Source organism: Lathamus discolor, chromosome 6 (genome assembly GCF_037157495.1).
Source record: "Lathamus discolor isolate bLatDis1 chromosome 6, bLatDis1.hap1, whole genome shotgun sequence".
NCBI lineage: Eukaryota > Metazoa > Chordata > Aves > Psittaciformes > Psittacidae > Lathamus > Lathamus discolor.
Genome location: NC_088889.1, coordinates 74850390 through 74873023, shown reverse-complemented (window position 1 = coordinate 74873023; position 22634 = coordinate 74850390). Strand labels below are relative to the sequence as shown.

General features: G+C 43.1%; 1 protein-coding gene across 5 annotated transcripts in view; it reads right to left on the bottom strand.

Annotated features, from left to right (window-relative positions):
* Positions 1–21878, bottom strand: part of CLUAP1 (clusterin associated protein 1) — a 69291-nt gene extending 47413 nt beyond the window's left edge. For 2 of the 5 annotated variants that reach the window (XM_065683762.1, XM_065683760.1), the window contains exons 1-5: positions 21119–21238; positions 20109–20220; positions 17930–18014; positions 12587–12766; positions 11202–11297 (exon numbers count right to left, since the gene is read on the bottom strand). In XM_065683762.1, the coding sequence (XP_065539834.1) occupies positions 11202–11297; positions 12587–12766; positions 17930–18014; positions 20109–20220; positions 21119–21140 (495 nt within the window). In that variant the 5' untranslated portion in view covers positions 21141–21238. Of the gene's footprint in view, positions 1–11201; positions 11298–12586; positions 12767–17929; positions 18015–20108; positions 20221–21118; positions 21240–21672 lie in introns of those variants that run through there. The other 3 variants (XM_065683759.1, XM_065683761.1, XM_065683758.1) reach the window with 3 other exon arrangements.
* Positions 21879–22634: the final 756 nt, after the last annotated feature.

Genomic DNA, 22634 nt, shown 5'->3' with positions numbered 1-22634 from the left:
AAGAGAAGCAGCTTTTGGACTGAGCTTATCCCTCTGCTGGATCACTTATGTCAGCAAACTTGCTACATGCTGCACAAAGGGGTTTTTTTCCTAGCACAAGAAAAGAAGAGGTGTGAGGAGTCCCTGCTCCATGGCAGGGGAGCTGGAACTGGATGATCTTAAGGTCCTTTCCAACCCTAACTATTCTATGAAGAAGAAGAAATACTATGTTGGGGAGAATGACAGGAGTTACATCTGTTGGTGGCAGTGGCAGCTTAAGCTGCCTGAAGTGCTTGTGAACATTCCGTCATCCACACAGAAACACAAGCTCCAAGCAGCAGAAACAATACATATTCCATAATAACTCCACAGAGAGACACTACTGGAAGAAGACCAGAAAAAAAAGATGCAACTCAGTAGCTATTCTGAGAACATGATGAGTTTTACAAGCTCTACAAAATGGTTATTTATTTGTGAGGACTTTGCCTGGGCTGAAATGGCAGCAAGGATCAGTCTGGTGAAGACACTGCCCTGCCAACTGTACTCCGTCCTGAACGGCAACAGCAAGATCTCTGCTTCAGAGGAAAAATACTTCAAACAAAATAGTTGGGCACTCAGCAGGGGGAAGGAAATTATTTTCCTCCCCACTTTCAAAGGAGATAAATGAAATAGCAAGGACCTTAGGTTTTAATTATAGCCAACTTCCTTACCAATTTCCTTTCAGTGTAAAATACCCTCAGAACATGCACAAGTCACTGCTGCATGTCAGGTCAGGGTAACTGATGAGCTTTAGATATAATCCTGAGTATCCACCCTTTTAAGATGGAATAATTTATACAAGTTTAATGCCCTTTCTTCTACTTTCCCTCTTCCACCAGTGGCAGTTTCACATACAGACCACAGCCTTCATGCACATCATTTTCCAGGACAAGATTCAGTCCTACAGTCACATCTGCTTAGAAAAATTTGTCAGGCCAATGAGAAGCAGTGTAAAGGCTGAAATTTGTATTTTCAGACTGGGAAATCAGGGCTAAACTGGAAAAAGATAAGGTCAGAGCAATTAACCTGCTTGCACCCCAACAGATAGAGAGGAGAATCCACATGGACCATTACAGTTCTGTACACACACAGCTCCTCCGTAAGACTGTGCATTTGTATGTTCATTTTTCACTTCACTGGTATAAACAGTCCCATTATCCTAATTTTGACATTTTGGAGTAGTAGTAAATTTAAGTGAAAAATATAGTGAATATAATGGACTAGTAATATAAAATGGAAATATAATGGAAAAGTAAATATAATTTGAGACTACCAAAGCTGTCAACAAATTTCTTACTGGAAGTTTTAACAGCTTCCCTGAGTACCCATCACTGGGACATTCCCTCTTTCCCCATGAAAACTCTCAAAGAGAAAATCTTTATTTTTAATCTCTCTTTTCAGGAAAGACCCTGTAAATGGCCATATAAGAGAGGAATAAGAGGAAGACAGCTCATATTAATATGCCTGGATAAAGCTAAACACCCCATAAAGATTATGAAGACGTTGACAAAAGCATTTACTTTAAAACACCAAAGTCGGCCAATTTAAACATTGTCAAGCCATTAGCAAATGAAAGACAATGAATTTAACACAACCACTCTGACTATCTGTGACTCCCCACAGGAGCAAATAAGGCACATTTCTCCTCCAGCCCAACTCTTCCTCATGGGTATGTCTTATCCAATATAGAGTATGCTGTAACATAACAATTGAGATTTTTAAAGCCTGGCTTTACACAAAGGCTCATCTGTTTGTGCTTAAATCTGCACAATAAAAGAGGCTGTATGCTTGAAGGCAAGCCCAATTTTCTAAAATTGGTCCAAATAGCAGATATTACATTGCCACTGGCTGTACTCACACTTCCTTCTGCTCAAAAAAGGGTGTGTAAATGAAACTGTGCTCAAAAATATGGGCTCTTCATTTTCTTGCAAAATAATGTACTCTTTACAATTAGGTGTGCTAACTAGAATACACATTATAGCGCTCAAGAGGTTTCCTTTAAACTAGCTATTAAAAATAGAGTTCTCAGGAGAGATGAAAAGTACAGAAAGGAGGTCAGAAGCACGACAGTTCGGGACTGTGCCTGGTAATTACAACTTGAGAAAACAGACACAAAACCAGAGAGGTTTTCATGAACAAGCTGATAGTTTACCACTTACCAGTGCTTCCTGATCAAAGTGTTCAAGAGCTCACTGGCTATAGTTTTACATGATAAATACTAATTAAAAAATCAGGGAAGCCAAATGAAAAATTATTTCTGATGAACTAAAGCTGACAATTATCAAAGAAAACACATGAAGGCACCCAAGAGACACCATTTGTTGGCATTATTTATTCTCCCGGTTGAATATTTGGTGCTGCATGGAAAGACTGAGATTTTAACTCCTCAAGTTTTGAATCTCACCTTGAACAAAGCCAGTTGGAAGCACTAATGAATTTCTTGGCTGGCTTAGACTTGAAAACTTTGTTTTCTTTGGAAACGAGAATTTCATCACAACGAAAGAAAGATTTCAAACCACAGACACTGGCTGCCCAATCAAGCAGAACAGAGCACAGCCTGACAGGACACTTCCCACAGGACATGGGAAGTCAGTACCAAAGCCAGCTCTGCCCAAACTGCAGCAGTTTTAGCATCAAAAGCAAAATTTCCTTAGAGCAAAACTGTACTGCAGTCATTTCATGAAACTACACTGATCTTAAAGCCTTCAAAACTCCATCTGTGTACTAGTCTCAAATCTGCATTCCTGCTGAGCAATGGCCCCCTGGTCAAACACAAGTGAGGGAGAAGGACACAGCAGATCTTGAGAGCAGAAGCCCAAGCTTCTGTCTGCAGGAATCAAATCAGCAGCAGCCTCTGGAAGAGGCAATGAGCTGTGGATCTGTCTGTTTGCTGCCACAACCACCTTTTGGAGAAGTCAGCCTGACCCAGGACCATGAGTTACCATTATTAGAATTATAGAATCATACAATAGTTAGGATTGGAAAGGACCTTAAGATCACCTAGTTCCAACCTCCCTCCATGGGCAGGGACACCTCCCACTAAACCATCTCACCCAAGGCTCTGTCCAGCCTGGCCTCACTCTTGCCACACTCAAGGTTAGCATCACAGTACAGCTTCTTTCTGTCAAAAGATTATGAATGAACTGATTCATCTAACCAGGAGTTCTACCTCATGCAGCAAAAAAGGATACAAACACAGAGACAATAACCTTAGCAAACCCTCTTGCAGCTTCACTGCCAAATATCCAAGTAAACATAAAAAGTCTGGCTGAAATATAAGATGCAGAAAAGCAGCACAGGAGTGCAGGAAAGGGAAATAACAACCCATTCCACAAAGCTCTGCAGACTTGAGTTTCCCAGATGTGGAAACACACAGAACTTTCTGCCTCCAGGATCATTAGGGAATACCAATCTCTGAAAGCATAGTACCTTTTAGAGTATGTGTGTGCACAGTCTCTGAAAAACATGGTAACATGCTGATAACTCCATTATCCAAACAAATGTGTCCCCTGCTATCTTCCAGGTATGCCCTAAGGCTGTATAACATTTACCAGTCCTCTTCAAATGCCTTGGACACCCTCAGATACCTGAAGTGAAACTAGATCCTGTATTGCAGATTAAAACAAAAGCACAGGACAGCTTTTTCATCTCCTTGAATTAATGAAAAAGCATCATGCCACCACCACCAAAAACTCAACACAAAACCCCATATAAAAGATCCTGAAAGTTTGGATTTCAGTCTACTTGCATGTTGAATACAAGACAAGAAAAGAAACAATCTATACTAACAATTTAAATTGTTGAGAAGTTAAGGCAAAGCTCTTCAAAAGCATCAAGAATTAGCAGTAAACACAACAGAGAGCACTGGTGTGTTCTCAAGTATCATATGGGCTCCGCAGACCAAGTACTAGTAGAGGGTCAAGATACAGTTCCCAGTGTATTCTGGCCTTAGCAAGTATGTTTACGTGCAAGAGGTAATCCATTCAACCTCAGAGACTCATAGAATAGTTGGGTGGGAAAGGACCTTAAACCTCAACTAGTTCCAACCCCCCGCCATGGGCAGGGACACCTTCCACTAGACCAGGTTGCTCCAAGCCCCGTTCAACCTGGCCTTGAACACTGCCAGGGATGGGGCAGCCACAGCTTCTCTGGGCAACCTGTGTCAGGCCCAGTCCTTAATGTCATAAAACAAAAAGCCAAATGCACTTACTAGCCACAGAGCAGGATCAGGATGGTACTACCATGTCTGAACATGCACCCCACCATTCCCCTTTCTGAGAATCCTCCCCCAAGAGCTTTACACTGGATTAAAAATGAAATGCCACTATTACAAAAACCATTCTGCAAATATGCCCAGTAAAGCATTTTCAACTGTTAATGGTTTTCCATCATTAGGCAACAAAAACTAATAAACCAGCTTCCTGCATACTTGATGTATGGATAAATGGATACGTGCATCTTCTGAACTGCAGTAAAGAACCAAGGCAAGTAATTAAGCACGACCAGCACATAAGTCACTCATGAAATGCGGTGTAATATATATATTGATATGCTCAGGGTCTAGCAGATGTTTCTAAATGCCTTTTTTTGAGATAAGGACCAGAAATGAAAGATTTTTTCTAATGCACTGGTCTCACATCAAACATTTTTTGACCACAGATTAAATCCTTCCTCATTTTCAGGAGTTTGCACACAAAATGTTACCTTCTCACTGCCACTGTGGCCTTTGGTCTTAGTGCAGGAAGCATTGTATCCCCTACTTCCTGCAAGTAGGGAGTTTGTGACTGCTGCTGTCTATATATGCAGTAAAGCTCCCCTTTTGAAGAGTTTATTATTTGGGGAGTTTACTAACACATACTCTGATCACATTTAGACAATGGCTGGAATTGATCATTAGGCATCGTTCTGTATGAACTGGAAGGTACAGGAGGGACATGAAAAATAATCCAGACCTTCTGAAGGAACCTGATATTTCCTAACAGCGTATTTTCCTCCTCAAGAGATTAAAAGTCAAGAGAATTGAGAATTCTGCTACTTTCTTGTGTGCTCCTCTCAGCAGTCCACAAAGGGAAACAGGGACAGTTCCCTCCTCAGCAATGCAGAGCCCTCAATCAAAGACAGTGTCCAAGCCCCACGCCAGCTATCCTAACATGTACAACGCATGACACAGGAACATCTGAGACAGAGAACCAACTGGATGTTTTTTCTGCAGACCAAAAGGAATCAGAAGGCCTGCCTGGACAAGTAAGCTGAACATATGCTTTGTAGCAGAACAAACCCCCTACAAATGTAGGCATACAGGTTGCTGAGGCAAGAAAGGGAACCTTAAACCTTTCTGACAGCACGAAGTTGTGCTATTCTGTTGCCTCCACACACCACCAGGTCCACAGGTCTTCTGGTTCCAAGAGCTGATTCCACAGAATGACCCTCAGCTCACAATTCCCAGCAGCAGCCTGCTGTTATCTTCCTACATCCTTAAAAACCTCACCTTTTATTCCCTTCCTGTAAGGTTTCATGGCATGCAGCATTGGTAAAGCTGGATTAGCCCACAGGCCTACAGGGTGTCACTGAATGGGTCCTTAACCAGGAGGTGGCTTGTGATGTTTCATCCAGAGCCTGGCTAGACGACAATGAACAGATCTAGCAGAACAAGAGCTAGGTTTGCAAGTGAATTTCCTAACTGAAACAGACAGAAATGTCTTTGGGCAGCACGGATGGGCAGGAGTTTGCTTTTTGTTTTTTAAAGGGAAAAAGAGCAGGGTCATCAAAAAGGCAAGACACCCAGTCAGGTGTCTTCTCAGGTTCTCCACATTCGGTAACAAAACTGGAAATAGAATTTCCTTTCCCTATAGATAACATATAAGAAAACTTCAGCCAGGGTTGTGATTTTCTTAGAAAAAGCAACAGAAAAGAGTATATTTATCAACAGCATGTTTCAGACCCCAAAGACACATGAAGACAAGGTGCAAAGGAGCAGCAAAGTTAGGAGCAGGCATTTTGTTTCAGCAATAGCACCCAAAGAGGTAGTCTGAACTTCTCATTCAGGTCAAGCTTTTGACTTCAGTAAACACTGTCATACAACTCAGGTTTATATTCCCAGCAACGCTTAACCCACAGTAAAGGCAGTGGCTGCTGTATTCCAGAAACAGAAGTACAAGGTGGCTCTCTCTGGGCAGGAAAAAAGGCATTTTAAATAGCTAAAATTAGGGAAAATCATTGTCCTACTGTTTAAAGTAGTACGTTTTGCTCTTATGCAATTAAAACTTTGACATGGCTAGACTTTGTGTCTCATGAAGGAAGGCTGGGAATAATGAACAACCTAGTTTTGACAAATGCTGCGACAAACAGAAGTTCAAATGTGATTTTCTTCCCACCAAACTAGAACGGCTCTTCAAAACAGTCTAGAACTGAACTACAAGAATTCAGATCTTCCAACTAGCTGACAAAATTACAGATATAGTGACATACCTGTTCCCCAAACTGCAAGGAGAAACGTGCCACCCACCTATTTATAGCTGATCCTGTCTTCAGGCTAAATACTACTTGGAAGGTCACTACAAAACCATTTCTTACATAAAACACATCCATAAATGTTATATCCACATAGCATACAACCATGGTTAAGGTTAAAGCAATCTAAAATACAGGCCAGTATTGATTCAACTGTATCTTACAGCTGCAAGGTTTAATTTTGGCTTCCCACTTGGCAATAAGCCCTTTTCCTTATAACTGATAAATTAGGTTTTGGTTAGAAGCAGGACAGTTAAAAATTGAAGAAAACAATTCTATAGAGTTCTGGCAATTTCAAGTTATCAATTTCCACTAGAAACCATGTGTGGCAACTTTGCAATCAAAGCACAGGAAATGAGAGAAAATAAGTTTATCAGCTTCCCCCAGACAGTGCCTCATACCGAGAACCAACATGTGGCAGATGGAAAATGTTCCAAACATTACAAATCAACTATTTTTATTTTTTTTTTCGTAGTTAACTTTCAAAGAGTACTGAATAACGCAGCTGTCACTCAAATCAGATCTCTACAGAAGTAGTAGGTGACAAGCTACACCAATGGGAGGTGTACAGAGGGAGGAAGGAAGGGTTCTTTAATCAAAAAGCTGCAAATAAAAGAGATCCAGGTTAAATATCCTCAGTGGCAACTCCTCCTGTTGTAACAAATGCCATCCCAGCTCCACCACTATGCAAATGCCTTTTGCTCTCCTGAAAGTTTAATTCACAAGCTGAAGTCAGTGCAGAGATCCTCAGTGGCTTCCATCAGTTTGGGAAGAAGCTGATGCTGTGCGCATACAGAACAGTGATGCTCACAGCAATACACTGTTCTTACTTAGAAATGTAACCTCTGTGGATTGGGAAACACTTTTTCTGGCTGTTAAAAGCTTTAATCTACAAAATTACAGGAATTACTTTATCTACACAAGAGGATATACACGGAATAAACAGTTCGTTCAAGGTCACAAGCAGAGGAAGTGCCAAGAGGAACATTAGAAAACAGACCTTCCGTGTCCTGCCTTCAGCTCAAGCTAAGTATTTTTAAAATAGATTATTTTTATCTTCAGCATTACATCTCTTAGGGCTAATTAAGAAGTAAATAAAATGAAAACAACCTTGAGAATCATAGAATTGTTTGGATTAGAAGGGACCTTAAAGATCACCTAGTTCCAACTCCCTGTCAAGGCAGGGAGATCTTCCAAGGTCAGAAATCTTTCTACCTGACGCCAGCATAGAGGCAGTTTTATTATGAATATTTTTTTGCTTCATTATCTTCCTAATAACTGAGCAAGTCTGAGCAAGGCAGCTTCCTGATGGGCTCCTGCTAATGTGCCCACAAGACTTCTGGCAGATGCAAAGACCTGCTTGCCCACTGGTGAGACCCGCCTGTAGTCCTGCATCCAGCTCTGGGGTAACAACACAAGAGGCATGTGGAGCTGCTGGAGTGAGCCCAGAGGAGGCCACGAAAATGCTGTGAGGGCTGGAGCAGCTCTGGAGACAGGCTAAGAGAGCTGGGCTTGTTCAGCCTGGAGAAGAGAAGGCTCCAGAAGACTCTAGAGCAGCTTCTGGGGCCTACAGGGGCTAAAGAAAACCTGGAGAGGGGCTTTGGACAAGGGACAGGCCAAGGGGGAATGGCTTTAACCTGACAGAGGGGAGATTGAGATGAGCTCTTAGGCAGAAGCTCTTCCCTGTGAGGGTGCTGAGGCACAGGGTGCCCAGAGAAGCTGTGGCTGCCCCATCCCTGGCAGTGTTTAAGGCCAGGTTGGACAGGGCTTGGAGCAAGCTGCTCTAGTGGAAGGTGCTCCTGCCCATGGCAGGGGGTTGGAACTGGATGGGCTTTAAGGTCCCTTCCCAACCAAACATTCTAGAATTCTGTAATTCTATGATTTCTAAAGGAAATAATAAGGTTTACTCACTTTTTCCCCAAAAGCTGCTCAGATGATGAGAACAGATCTAGTCAACCCATTAGTGCCAAATGCTTGTGTTTGTTTTACAGTTAGTGGAAAATGAAGCAGTCTTCACTTATGATAGAAACAAGATATATCATCAGTCTGTCTAAACCTAGGTAAAAAGATCCTTCATTTAAGTATTTGGAAATTGATGGATTGGAGAAAAGAAAAATGAAAAAAAGAGGTTCAGCAAACATGAAACTACCATGTTTTCAAATTCATTAAATCAATGTCACAGTTGTCAATGCATTTCAGTATATGCCACATGTTTGAGGACATAAAATGTCATGCAAAAATAAACCATACTGCTCTCCTGCCACCCTCTAATAGCACAATCCTTCCACCAGTGCAATTCATTGTGTGTATTATTTAGCCATGCAATATCAAAAGAACATACACAGTGGAAATAAATAATCTTCACATTAAAAAGTAATAAAAGTAACCTTAGATTAATGGCAACTAATTTGATACCCACAGACAAAGCCGTAATTTCCCATATGAAGCCAGAAATAACTGCACTTCTACCTCTGTCCACCTGGAATCAGTTGGGAAGGGCAGGTAGAGGATGCAAGCCCTGTGATCTGAGTACCTTGCCAGCTGTCTGAAGGATCCAGGGAAGATGTGTGAAATCATAGAATCACAGAATTGTTTAGGCTAGAAAGGACCTACAGGATCATTGTGACCAACCATAAACCCAGACTGCCAAGTCCATCACTCTCCATGTTCCTACATGCCACATCCACATCTTTTAAATCTTCCAAGAACAGTGAATTCACCACTGTCCTGAGCAGTCTCTTCCAGTGCTTGACAACCCCTTCAGTGAAGAATTGTTTCCTAATAATCAATCTAAGCCTCCTCTGGTGCAACTTGAGGCTATTTTCCTTTGTCCTGTGGAAATAAAGAGAGCCATTCCTTTCTGCACTCAACACTGGCTACTTGACAAGAACTGCAGCTCCACTGAGTGCCATGGTCACTCAGACTTAACAGCAATGGAAGAAACCAGCAGCATTTGGCTCTAAGGCTCTCATTTGGTGAGCAAACTTCATACTTCAAGTGAAACACAGAGTTGGGTCCTTATAACTAAAAAAAGAAAACTTGACGAATTGCACTGAAGCTATCGTGTGGTTTTTAACCTGAAACCTATTTGCTTTGCTACAGGCTCAAGTCTCAAACTTGTCACACACTGATGTACCATACCAAGCTTGCCATTTAACACACAACTCAAAAATGGGTTCTTCAGGTTTAACAAATCACTGAAGAAGGCTAGAACCAGTCACAAATCATAAGGAACAGAACATGAAATTCTGCTGCTGCTCTCTGTGCTGTCATAGTGTCACCTTATGCTTTTAGGATATAAATTCTGAGCCAATGAGAAAGAAGCAAAGGGCATATTTCCCAAGACGGGATTCTTAAAGTCAGCAAGTTCAATCTGTCAAACCTTTCTGCAAAATATAAGCCATGTCCCTCTACAGGATCAGTTAGCCCCATCTTGTGCACTCAGTCATTACACCACAAAAACATGCTCTCGTTACTGTATGTAAGAAATAACCATCCTTTTAGAAATTGCATCTTTAAATAGTCTTCCATTGAAGATTTCTTAATGGACCCAATGAGAAGTGGCTGCACTGAAGCACTAACTCATCTCTTGATTTTTCATTTCATGTTTCAGCATACTGCACTTGTGCAAGTCCCTTTTCTAGGGCTCAGTTCTCAAGTCAGATGGAATCCTAAAAGCCTTGATTTAGAGAGACGAAACAATACTCAATCTCAAACCAACGCTTGAGTGCTTTTGAAAAATGTTGCCTTCTACTGACCTATATGTGACTCTTTAATGTAGAATTCTCAGGGACGCGATACACAGAAAAAAGGGTTTAATGCTCTGAAGCAAACATATTAGGTAGCATTAACGTGAGAACTCTATCAAAGCCAAGAAATTAAGCAAAGAATGCAAGACGAGAAGTAACTGATTAATGGGTTTGTGACAATTGTGTATGTTGAATTAAACTGGCTTACCACATCTCTCTTTCTTCTGAAATATTAATGCCTTTCACACTGCCGCATGTCATGCTGGCTTATGTATCTAGAAGAAAAGGCGGTGTCCCACAGATAATCTTCCCTCTATATGACATACCCCTCAAAATACTTGTGCTCCATCAAACTAGGAGCGGGCAGCATTAATCCCCAAGGCACACAGTCTCCAGCTCTTACAGAGTGCACTTCCTCCTGCTCAGATATTGCAGAGCTGAAGATTTCCAAAACCAGTACTAGAACATTCAGGGTTTTCCTTCTCTAAATGTCTGTTTTCAGAAAATAAAGAACCTCCAGCATAGCAGATAAATGCATTTAAGAAAATAATTGAAAGACGTATAGTCAGTGTTGCTGGACACATCCATGACCTCATGCAACAACTTGTGATTTTACAACTAAACTGAAGAACACGTCCCCTGCAGGACTGTGACACCTTCAATTCCTGTAACAGAAATAATGAGCCTCACACTTGGAAAACTTGACAGTATTAATCATTTATCTTTCACTACATATCTATCCCCACCAAGTATGAATATCCAAGTATGAATATGAGTGGGAAGGAAATGCAAACTTTCAGATGCATTCCTTCAAATTCACAGATGCTCATGCAGCCAGTAAAGTACTAGTGATACTTTTTCACCTTTTCCCTTTGCAGCACCCAGTGAACACAAGTTCTTACACACTCTCCAGAGTGCACTTACCCTTAGTTCGACTTCTTTGCCAAGTAAGTCATACATACTTGCTCCTTTGGAGGTGATTTCAGAAGCAAGCTGTCTAGCTGCCTTCAAGTCAGCAATCTGGAAACACAGAGTAAAATTTTTCCCATTTTGATGTTAAAATTGCACAGGAGGTCAGCTCAGTGGCTGAAATTCTACTGTAATATTGAAGAAGTTGTCCACTGGAATCAGAGTGAGCACAACTTCTGTTGGGGCTCCCAACATAAGTCGGCCATGGAGCTGTTGGAGAGAGTCCATAGGACGCCACAGAGGCGCTGCAAGAGCTGGAGCAGCTCTGCTCTGGAGCCAGGCTGAGAGAGCTGGGCTGGTTCAGCCTGGAGAAGAGAAGGCTCCAAGGAGACCTTAGAGCAGCTTCCAGTGCCTACAGGGACTACAAGAAACCTGGAGCAGGGCTTTTGACAAGGACCTCTGAACCCAAACCACTCTGTGATTCTATGACAGATGAAGTACCATTTACACATAAATTTCTGGGTGAAACTCCACCCACTTTAGGCCAACAACATACACAAAAAAAACCCCTCTTTAAAGCAGTGACTTGGCCAGTTGTTGGTTTGTGTGCTGCCCAGGGCAGAGGAAAAAAAACCTTTTTCACATTCAAAAGTATATATACCAAAAGGTATGTGACTAACACATTGCATAGGTAGTGAATATTGACCACCTAAAAGCATTTCTTCATTGTTTCTTCAGGTGCTTTCTTCAGAGACACACCAAACTTCCACAGAGTAAAACTTGCCTGTGGTTCTGGCATCCTCTCAAGAACAGCAGTACTGCTGCCTAAGAAGCAGGCAGGGCATAGTATAGCTGTAGAGGAATCAAAGACTGAAAATATGAGCATATAAAAGAGGTGCTAAAACTAACGAAAAGCAGCAACAGGAATTCCTCCTACTTAGTGTTGAGTTTTCTTTTAATATCTAGATATGGAATTCATTTTAAGAACTTGAACGGCTTTGATGTCCGTTAAGGGAACAGAAGGATTTCCCTTTCCTTCAATGCAAATGGGCTGAAAACCTACTTTAAGTCAGTATTTTGCAAACTCCTCCTATGCCAACAAGGTTAGTAGTTAGAAAACGTTTTTTATTCTGGCCTATTCCAATATTTCCATTTTTTTCAGTCAAAACCAAAGATAACCAATTTTGTGCCACTGTTGCCTTGTATTATGCTTCTGGTTGAGAATTCACAGCGAGTAAAGCAAATGTAGCATATAACCCCAGCTACAGGAAGTATGAATTACAACCATACCCACTCCCACGCAAGAACATTCTCTACTTAAGACTCAAATAGAAAATTAACTTGCTTTTCCTAAGTTAACAGAAAACCCCTGCCCAAAAAAGAGTACAAGTTTTACTTACTTTTGAGCCAAGATCAAACTTGAACTTGCTGCTGTCTTCCTCACTCAAATCCATGTGTTCCACCCCCTTGGTATTCATAGCATCATAAAGCACAGAGGTGATCTTTAGCAGTTCCTTCACTGCGTAGCCATCTGCCTGGTAAAGCTTCTTAGTGTTGAGCTTTATGTGAGCTTTGGTAGCCTTTGGGAAGAAAGAATGAATTCATTACATCACAAAGAACAAAATCCTCACTGACCTCTTCACACTTCACTCGAAAGCTTTTTTTTGAGGGGGCACCATGCTCTGCTTTACAGAACTAAATCTTCCTGTTTGGAAACACAAGTTTGCTTTATCAGATTACTGATGTTTCTGGAAGAAATTTTTGTGAAATGCGTGCACTTTCTGCATGTCAGAACATTTGTGGATAATTGCCAGAATGGAAAAACTCAATCTACCCATTAATTCTTCCCTGCATAAAGATCAGCAAAACCCCTGTGCAGCACTTATATTCAAATTAAGTGGAATGTAAGCACTGCCCAGGTCTTGTGATGCTGCTGCAGAGAGATATATTTCACCCTTAATGAGCTACAAGAATAAGATCAGTTATCCCAATTTAACTGTCTTCTCTTCCAGCAGTACCTTCAGAATATTTTATTTTTCTCTTCCATTTTTCCCTGCTACCATGTTAGTGATTTTATTACCTTGTCTTCCATTTCTGAAAAGTACAGACAGACCAGTAAGGAAAAAAAAACCCCAAACAAACTATATTATCTTTTTATACCTCGAAATACTAAAGGAAAAGAAAAGAGCATAATAGAAATGATACATCTGACACAGAAATGACACAAATGTTCTTCTTGAAATTCCTGACAAGATTATGTTATAAAGGAATAGCCAAAAGGAGCCAACACCAAACTTCAGGTAAAACTTTGAGGTAGTCTTCCTGATAGCACAACTTTACTGGCACAGGTTGCCCAGAGAAGCTGTGGCTGCCCCATCCCTGGCAATATTCAAGGCCAGGTAGGATGGGGCTTGGAGCAGGCTGCTCTTGTGAAAGGTGTCCCTGCCCCCGGCAGGGGGTTGGAACTGGATGAGCTTTGAGGTCCCTTCCAACCCAAACCAGTCTAGGATTCTATAAAATGTGAATCACCAGTTAAGAACACAAAAATTAAGGACCCAAATGACTTAGCATCTGATTTTCAGCACCTTTTATCTGCTAAAATGTTTATCCCTTGGGAATGCTGTGTGGCAGAAAGAATCTATCCAGGATTCACTGGTGGTATTACACAACTCTGGTATTACAGTGTTACCATAACTCACACACACCCCAGGCCTGTGACACTTCAAGATCTTCAATGTGGGATAAAAGACTCAGACATTAAAGTGTTTGGTACAAGTTCTGCCCACTCTTCACTGAGCTTCACTGAATAACTGACTGCAGGAAAACTCCCTGTGAAACTAAAGAGAGAAAGGATCACATCTCAAACCATGGATTGAGCTCCAACTTTTCAAGCAACAAAGGAAACAATATACGGTTCTTGGCCCATGTTTCTTTGTAGGAATCATGTAAAACTTAGTGACTTTACAATCAGATTTCCACTTCCGATAAACATTTACTCAATCCCACTGTCCATGTCAGCGATGAAGATGTTAAACAAGACCGGTCCCAACACCGATCCCTGAGGGACACCACTCGTTACTGGTCTCCAGCCGGACATCGAGCCATTGACCACAACTCTTTGTGTGCGGCCATCCAGCTGGTTCTTCATCCACCGAGTGGTCCATCCATCAAATTGATGTCTGTCCAATTTAGAGACAAGGATGCTGTGTGGGACAGTGTCAAACGCTTTGCACAAGTCCAGGTAGATGACATCAACTGCTTTACCCTTGTCCATCAGTTCTGTAGCCCCATCATAGAAGGCCACCAAATTGGTCAGGCAGGATTTCCCCTTAGTGAAGCCATGCTGGCTGTCAGCAAGCACCTTGTTGTTTTTCATGTGCCTTAGCATGCCTTCCAGGAGAATGTGCTCCAAGATTTTGCCAGGCACAGAGGTGAGACTGACTGGTCTGTAATTCCCCGGGTCTTCCATTTTCCTCTTCTTGAAAATGGGGGTTGTATTTCCCTTTTTCCAGTCGTCGGGAACTTCACCTGACTGCCATGATTTTTCAAATATGATGGACAGTGGCTTAGCAACTTCATTCGCCAGCTCCTTCAGGACCCACGGATGGATTCCATCAGGTCCCATGGACTTGTGCACGTTCAGATTTTGAAGATGGTCTCGAACCAGATCCTCTCCTACAGTGGGCCCAAGGTCTTCATTCTCACAGTCCCTGCGTCTACCTTCTAAGACTTGGATGGTGCGGTCAGAGCCTTTGCCAGTGAAGACTGAAGCAAAGAAGTCATTCAGAACCTCAGCCTTCTCCAAATCCTGTGTAGCCAGTTCTCCCAAAAGCTTCCTCAGGGGCCCTATGTTGTCCCTAGTTTGTTTTTTGTTTGCTATGTACCTGTAGAATCCCTTCCTGTTATCCTTAACATCCCTGGCTAGGTTTAATTCTAACTGGGCCTTAGCCTTCCTAACCTGGTCCCTAGCTTCCCGGACAACATCCCTGTACTCTACCCAGGCCGCCTGTTCTTGCTTCCACTTTTTATAAGCTTCTTTTTTCATTTGCATTTTCCTCAGCAGCTCCTTATCTATCCAAGGAGGTCTCCTGGCCCTACTGCCGCACTTCCTTCTAGTTGGGATGCAGCACTCCTGAGCTTGTCGCAGGTGATCCTTGAATATCAACCAAGAGTCTTTCTTTTCACCCATCCTTCCCTCCTTTCTTCCTTCCTCCTTTCTTCCTTCCTCCTTTCTTCCTTCCTTCCTTCTCCTTCCTTCCTTCCCACTTTCCCTCCTTCCCTCCCTCCCTTTTTCTTTTTCTCCTTCCTTCCTCCTTCATTACTTCCTTCCTTCCCATCTTCCCTCCCTCCTTCCCTTCCTCCTTTTCTCCTTCCTTCCTCCTTTGTTCCTTCCTTCCTCCTTCGTTCCTTCCTTCCTCCTTCATTCCTTCCTTCCTCCCTCCTTCATTCCTTCCCTTCCACCCTCCCTCTTTCCTTCATTCCCTCCTTCCTTCCTTCTTCATTCCTTCCTTCCTCCTTTCTTCCTTCCCTCCCTACCTCCCTCGCTCCTTCCTTCCTTCCCTCATTCCCTCCTTCCTTCTTTCCCTCCTCCTTCCTTCCTCCTTTCTTCCTTCCCTCCCTACCTCCCTCGCTCCTTCCTTCCTTCCCTCATTCCCTCCTTCCTTCTTTCCCTCCCCCTTCCTTCCTCCTTTCTTCCTTCCCTCCCTACCTCCCTCGCTCCTTCCTTCCTTCACTCATTCCCTCCTTCCTTCTTTCCCTCCTCCTTCCTTCGTTCCTTCCTTCTTTACATCCTCCTTCCTTCCTTCCTACTTCCTTCCTTCTTTAATCCTGCCTTCCTTCCCTCCTTCCCTTCTTCCCCCTTTCTTCCTCCTTCCTTCCTTCCACCCTTCCACTGTTCCTCCCTTCCTCCATTCCTCTCTCTGTCCTTCATTCATCCCTCCCTTCCTTCCTTCCTTCTCCTTCCTTCTCTCCTTCCTTCCTCCCTCCCTCCTTTCTTCCTTCTTCCTCCTTCCTTTCTTCCTTCCTTCCTCTCCCTCTCTCCCTTCCTCCTTCCTTCCTTCCTTTCACCCTCCCTTCCTTCCTTCCACCTTTCCTTCTACCGTTCCTTCCAGATGGAGCCACGTATTGAGCCGCACACAGCAGAGCAGTTATAAGTGGGCAAATGATTAAAAAAAAAAACATAATTCAACCCTGCAAACACTTCAGGAACTTTTGGGTCCATAAAAGACACACTTAATAAGTACTGAAGTTACTCTACCAGTAACACAGAGTGATACATATTTTGTGTAAAAAATTACTACATCTTTACTCCTTGTTCAGTAAAAGGAGAGCAGTACTCTCATTTTATTTCATGACGATTAATCTATCCTGATATTCTCTTCTGACACAAATCTGTCTGCCATATTTCACATCTGGCTATGGATACATAAAGCTATTAGTTATTGGAGATGGTAACTGCGGATGCCATAATGAATCTACAAGCTTCTCTCATTCTGAAAATGCTGAAAACCTACAATAATCCCCATATTATCTTGCAAAATTAACTGAGATAATTAAAGAAATTTCCATTTGTTTCCTTTCTGAATCATATTATGTAATTCCTCAAAACCCTTGGGATTTCTTACATAAAATCAGCTAGTAAAAGGAAAATGCATGCATAACATTATTTCTGCTTCAATACTTGTCCTTTTAAAACATGCTCGATTTGGAGGGGTATAAATCCCTCCAGACCAAATTGATCTTTCACTACGTCTTATGATGCTCCAGGGCTCAAAAGTGCATTCTAGTATGCACAGATGGGTACCACATTTTGAACATAGCAAAATCAAGAATTAAGAAAGTTTATGGTGGACATAATCACAAATCAGAAGGGAAAAGGTCACTTTAACAGATTTTAAAAAATCTAAAATGCATAAGAAATTAATCTTTACTACTAGCATAAGACTGCCAATGTTTCCACACCCACATGCAGCCCCATTAAATACTTTCCACCTGATTAAGAGCACTACACAAGTGTGTCATAACTGCAAAGGCTCGCACTGCATCAAAATAACAAGAAAAACATGAAGGCAAATGTTATTCCACAAGACTAAAAATGTTTCTAGCCCAATTCAAATATGCTTATGCATAAGATGATAAAAGCTTGAATCTGAGAAAAATATGGCTTGATCTAGTAACAAGGTGCGTACAACAGAATACTAATACATGCTTCTATATCATAACAAAAACTTCAGAAGTTACAACTGTTCAAGCATATAAAAGAATCAGGAATCCACAGTTAACAATATGATGCTATTAGTATGATGGGATCTCTTCTGAACTCATTTAAATGGTTTAAAAAATTTTTGTATCATAGAATCCTAGAATTCCAGACTGGTTTGGGTTGAAAGGACCTTAAAGCTCAACCAGTCCCAATCCCCTGCCATGGGCAGGGACACCTTCCACTAGATCAGGTTGCTCCAAGTCCTGTCCAGCCTGGCCTTGAACACTCCCAGCGATGGAGCATTCACATCTTCTTCGGGCAATCTATGCCAGTGTCTCACCACCCTCACAGTAAAGAAGCTCTTCCTTATATCCAACCTAAATCTCCCCTGTTCAAGTTTGAACCCAAATACAATACAGCACAAGAATACAATACATACTCAGCCATTCATTGCAAAGAAATTGTTAAGAGAGAGAGAATTAAAGCTAATAGGGAACCAGTGTTTCAATGTGCTTAAGCATAACTCCATAGGCAGACTTACCATGAACTGAGCCACTGCCTTAATGAAGAAAACCCGGTCCTGCTCTGTCTCCACATCAGGAGGAATATCAGTCTGAGGTTCATACCTGTGGCAAGAAGCATGTGTACATTCTGACAAGAAATACCTGTGCAATATTCAAGAAACTGGCTCATTTGTGAGGCAAAAATCAAACAAGACAAGCACATATGAGACTGTAAAATAGATCTTTAGCTCCTGCTGCAGCCTGAGTGATCCAGATCCTGGAATACATTTGTGTACAAAGCACAAAAGCTATAAAACTTGAGACACTTCTCCAGAAGGAACTGTCATGTTGGGGTCCTCAATACATCTTTTCAGTTGGTTTTGTAAAGGAGCAAAATTTAGCTGGCTCTAGTCTGTGAAAGACTTATTTTCAGAAGTCATTTACTACTGAAATCACAAGCTGCTTATATATATCAAACTAAGCTTAATCACAAATGGCCTCATGATTCAGAATATGCAATACTTGGAATTGGCATATAGCTAAGTTAATGCTCCCAATCTTTCCAGTGGTATATTAAAATACTTGTACTAGATTATTATTGTTGTACTAGATTATTATTGTTGGTAATAACAAAACCAGCCACCTTGTCCTTTAAAAGCTTATGCCACTTTTCCACCCAGTCAAAATACACAAGACAAATTCATTTAGACGTCATTTTAAAGACATTACTTTCAAAAGTGAAAAAAAAAAATATGAAAAAGCAAACTGAAAGATAGTGAAATCCTTTAATAAAACACTCGTGAAGTGCAGTAACTTCTTGAAGTCACCAGTTTCCAGGAACCAGGGAAGAACAACAGTAAATTCCCAGTCTCAACAAAGGCTTCAGGACTTTTAGCATTCAGGCAGGCAAAAAAGCATTTTGCTCCCAAATCACATTTGAAATTTGAGCAAGGCACATGCAAAGTAGCCTCTCTGCTTCAAAGTGTAATTAAAAGGCTTCTAGAAGCTGGAAAACGTGTCTGCCTGTGTCAAGGGTAACTGACCCATAACAGAAAAGGATGCCAGTATTCAGCTGATATTTAGTCTGAAACTGAAGCATTTCTTTATTAGGCTCAGCATTCCCAGTTTTCTATAACAGAAGCTTCAGCTTTTAAAAGTGTTCAGGTTCATTAAAGAAGCATATTTTAAAAACAATATTTGTTTTCTTTCAACTGCTCTGCCATTTTACTGTTACAAACTAAGGGGGACTGATGTATGTTTTTACAGGCACTGAAAACAAACCAGTAATTTAGACCCCCACTGTAACAGCAGTATTTTAAAGAATATTTAGGTAACTTAATCCAAGCAATTTTGAATGGTTGTAAGTATTTCCTTATTTTATTACAATTGCAACAGTATTCAAACATCTAACAGGACAGTAATTAAGCTTACTGGATACTAATACGATAAAAACAGCAAGCAGGCAAATGGCTTCAATTGTATAAGAAGATGAAAAAACTTAGTTTATTTTTCCACTTACATAGGAGAAAGAATACTATGTATAATTTGATTAGCACCTCAAGTTTCATAAATATTTAACTGAAGTCTGACAATGGGTTACGCAGGTGTAAAACTAAAACTGGGTACTTGTAGATTAGTACTGTATCATTTGAGGTTTTTTTATACATGGCATGACAACAGACAATACCAGGTTGAACCAACAACAATTGCAGCAGCAAGGTAAGAACTAACTGCATCTTCGCAAGTCCTCACTTGCCCCTTTTGGGGCAAATGTGGGTCAAATACAGGCAGAATAGTAACAGAGTTTGTAGAATATGTGAAAGACACACAGCTGCTTTTGAGCAAGTGTGCACACCTTCAAAGATGCAGTTTGGGGGTTGGAACTGTATGATCATAAGGTCCTTTCCAACCCTAACCATTCTATGATTCTTTGAAGCTCTGCCAGGACTAAGACATTGCATGTTGTACTTCAGCTACTAAGCCACTTATTTGTTGTAGTATAATATCAGAATCATAGACTCAACAAAACTAAAAACCTGTGAACTAAACTGACTACCACATTTTCTGATAGTTATAAAAGTAGATCTCACAGAATGACTCAGTATCATTATGTTCCCCTTTAAACTTCTTAAAACAGTTTCACACCAGCACACCAGCCCCCCGCATACACACCACACCCTGGCAGCAGCCCCAACATGTCCTAGCCTGATCACCAACCTTTTCACTAGCCAGAAGAGCACTTCAGAAACAAGCATGAAGTTTGGGGTATGGAAATTCTCCATAGATATGAGTCGGGGATACCCCAGTGCCCTCATCATCTCAGTAAAATCTGAAAAACAAGCAAGAGCAGGAATTCCTTCTTACATATCTGACATGGATATTACCGAGAACGCTGGCTGCCACAGCAGACAGTTCATTTACCATTAGATATGCCCTGTTCAAAGTACTGTTAAAAAAAAAAAATCTGAATGGATTAAAAAAGTCTTCCAATACCTAAAAGGGCTATAGGAAATTTGGAGGACATTTTACAAGTACCTGTAGGGACAGGCCAAGGGGGAATGGCTTTAACCTGACAGAGGGGAGACTGAGATGAGCTCTTAGGCAGAAGCTCTTCCCTGTGAGGGTGCTGAGGCGCTGGCACAGGGTGCCCAGAGAAGCTGTGGCTGCCCCATCCCTGGCAGTGTTCAAGGCCAGGTTGGACGGGGCTTGGAGCAACCTGGTCTGGTGGAAGGTGTCCCTGCCTGTGGCAGGGGGTTGGAACTGGATGAGCCTTAAGGTCCCTTCCAACCCAAACCATTCTATGATTCACTAGAAAATATGCCTGAGTAAAAAGGTGCCATTTTAACAAGAGATTCACCGGGCAGAATCGATGTCAGCAAAACTTCTCTCTACAAAACACACCATGAGGTTAATGAACTGCTGGCTGTGGGGTCACAACCACGCAGGGGCCGTGCTGCCCCCGTCCTCCGCGGTTATTCCTCCAGTCAGTTTAAAGGAAGGCTACAACCCCTGCAGCCCTCCTCGGAGGCACCGGCGCCCGCGCTGCCTCCCGAATCCATAAATGAAACTGCCGGGACAAACTTAACAGAGCACCGGGACCCGCCCGGCTGCTGAAGCATCAAACAGGCCGCGGAGAGCCGCGGCAGCCCCGGGGAGCCGAGACCGGGGTCTGCCGTGCCCGTGCCATCCCCCCGCCCCAGACCCGCGCCCCCGGCGAGCATCCTCACCGCGGAGGTCTCGGAACGACATCGCCAGAAGTCCGCGGCCTCCGCCCGCAGCCGCCGCGCTGGGCCGCAACACTCGTCTCCATGGCAACGCGCCTACGGCGCAGCGGCCGGGACAAACTGCGGCGGGAGGCGAAGCGCCATGAGAGGGTCGACCCGCGGCATCTCGTCTGCCCGGGGCATCCGCGCAGCAGCCGGGCTGCTCGGCGGGGCTCTGGGCTTCCCGTTCGCTCTGCCGGGTGACGGGGACACCGAGGGACACGCTGTCCCTGCTGCCTGGGCCAAACCGGGGCACACCGGCGGGTAATGGCTGTTTCCTCAGCGCTGGAAGCCAGCCCCAGACGCCCACAGCCTGGGGCGATATCCAGCCGGGACGGGAGCTTTGCTGAGCCTGGCTGTGTTACCTGGGTACGGGCCATCACGAGTTACTTTCCAAGAACACCCAGTGCCGTGTTAAACCCCTGCTGGGAGGAGAAGGCCGTGCTCCCTTGTGGGACGGCGCAGTAGCCGCCGGGGACACAGAACCCCATGCCCTCACCTCGCCTGGGCAGACATACCCCATCACATCTGCATCCACGCGGCTGAGTCTCCAGCCCTCTGTCCTATCGCAGTTGGCACATCCACCTCCATCCGCCCTGCAGACGAGGACTGATCTCTGCAGAGACAGGAGCCCAGCCTACAGCTCTGCTCCGGGGCTTCAGCATTGCAGGGCTGAGCGTGGGGAGCAGAGGGTGAGGACCTGCCGGAAGGCAGCAGGAACCTTCCTCTGTGCAGTGACACCTCTCTAATGGGCACCCAGCGTGCCACAGCCTCAGAGACAGCAACCGCAGTACGTGGAGCACTCACTGGAACGAACGTACAAGAGGTTCTGCACAGCCCAGGCTGCGCACGGTGGCGGAGCCAGGGACCCCTGCAGAAAGCCGTGTCCCCAGGCCAGCCAGCCTGTCAGCTCCCGCCCGCACCTGACACCGGCCACTCCTGTCTGCGGCTTCCTAACAAACCTCTCAAGGGCTCGTGTGTCCCGAGTTTGCCCTTACACGCACACCCAACAGCAGTTTTCACGTTGATGCGCGAAGCAAGAACAGCATGACAGCTTCTCCGCTAATGCTCTGTGGTTTCAGATATCCTAAGGGAGCAGGAGCTCTGATCACAAGACTGAAAAACACCGGACGGAGCAGCCGCAGCTCTTACTGACAGGGTCATCAATATCATGGCGCAGAATGAGTTGAAGTTAATCTAGATGTCAGGCTGATCTATGGACATCTCAGGACATTTTACAGAGCAGCTGGCAGTTTCCCAGTTCTAACTGCCCAAGCATATATAAGGCACGCACACAAAGGTTCTATATTGAGTAGCACCGTATTCACACGATCAAAAATTAATCAAAAGCAAGGAAACAGCAATAAATCCTAAAAAGAATAAATATTGAAATGAAGTGGTTACATTAGAAAATAAGAGATGTAATTAAAGTCTGCGTTTCTTATGCCAGAAAACCTCAAATAATTCACTCGTTCAAGAG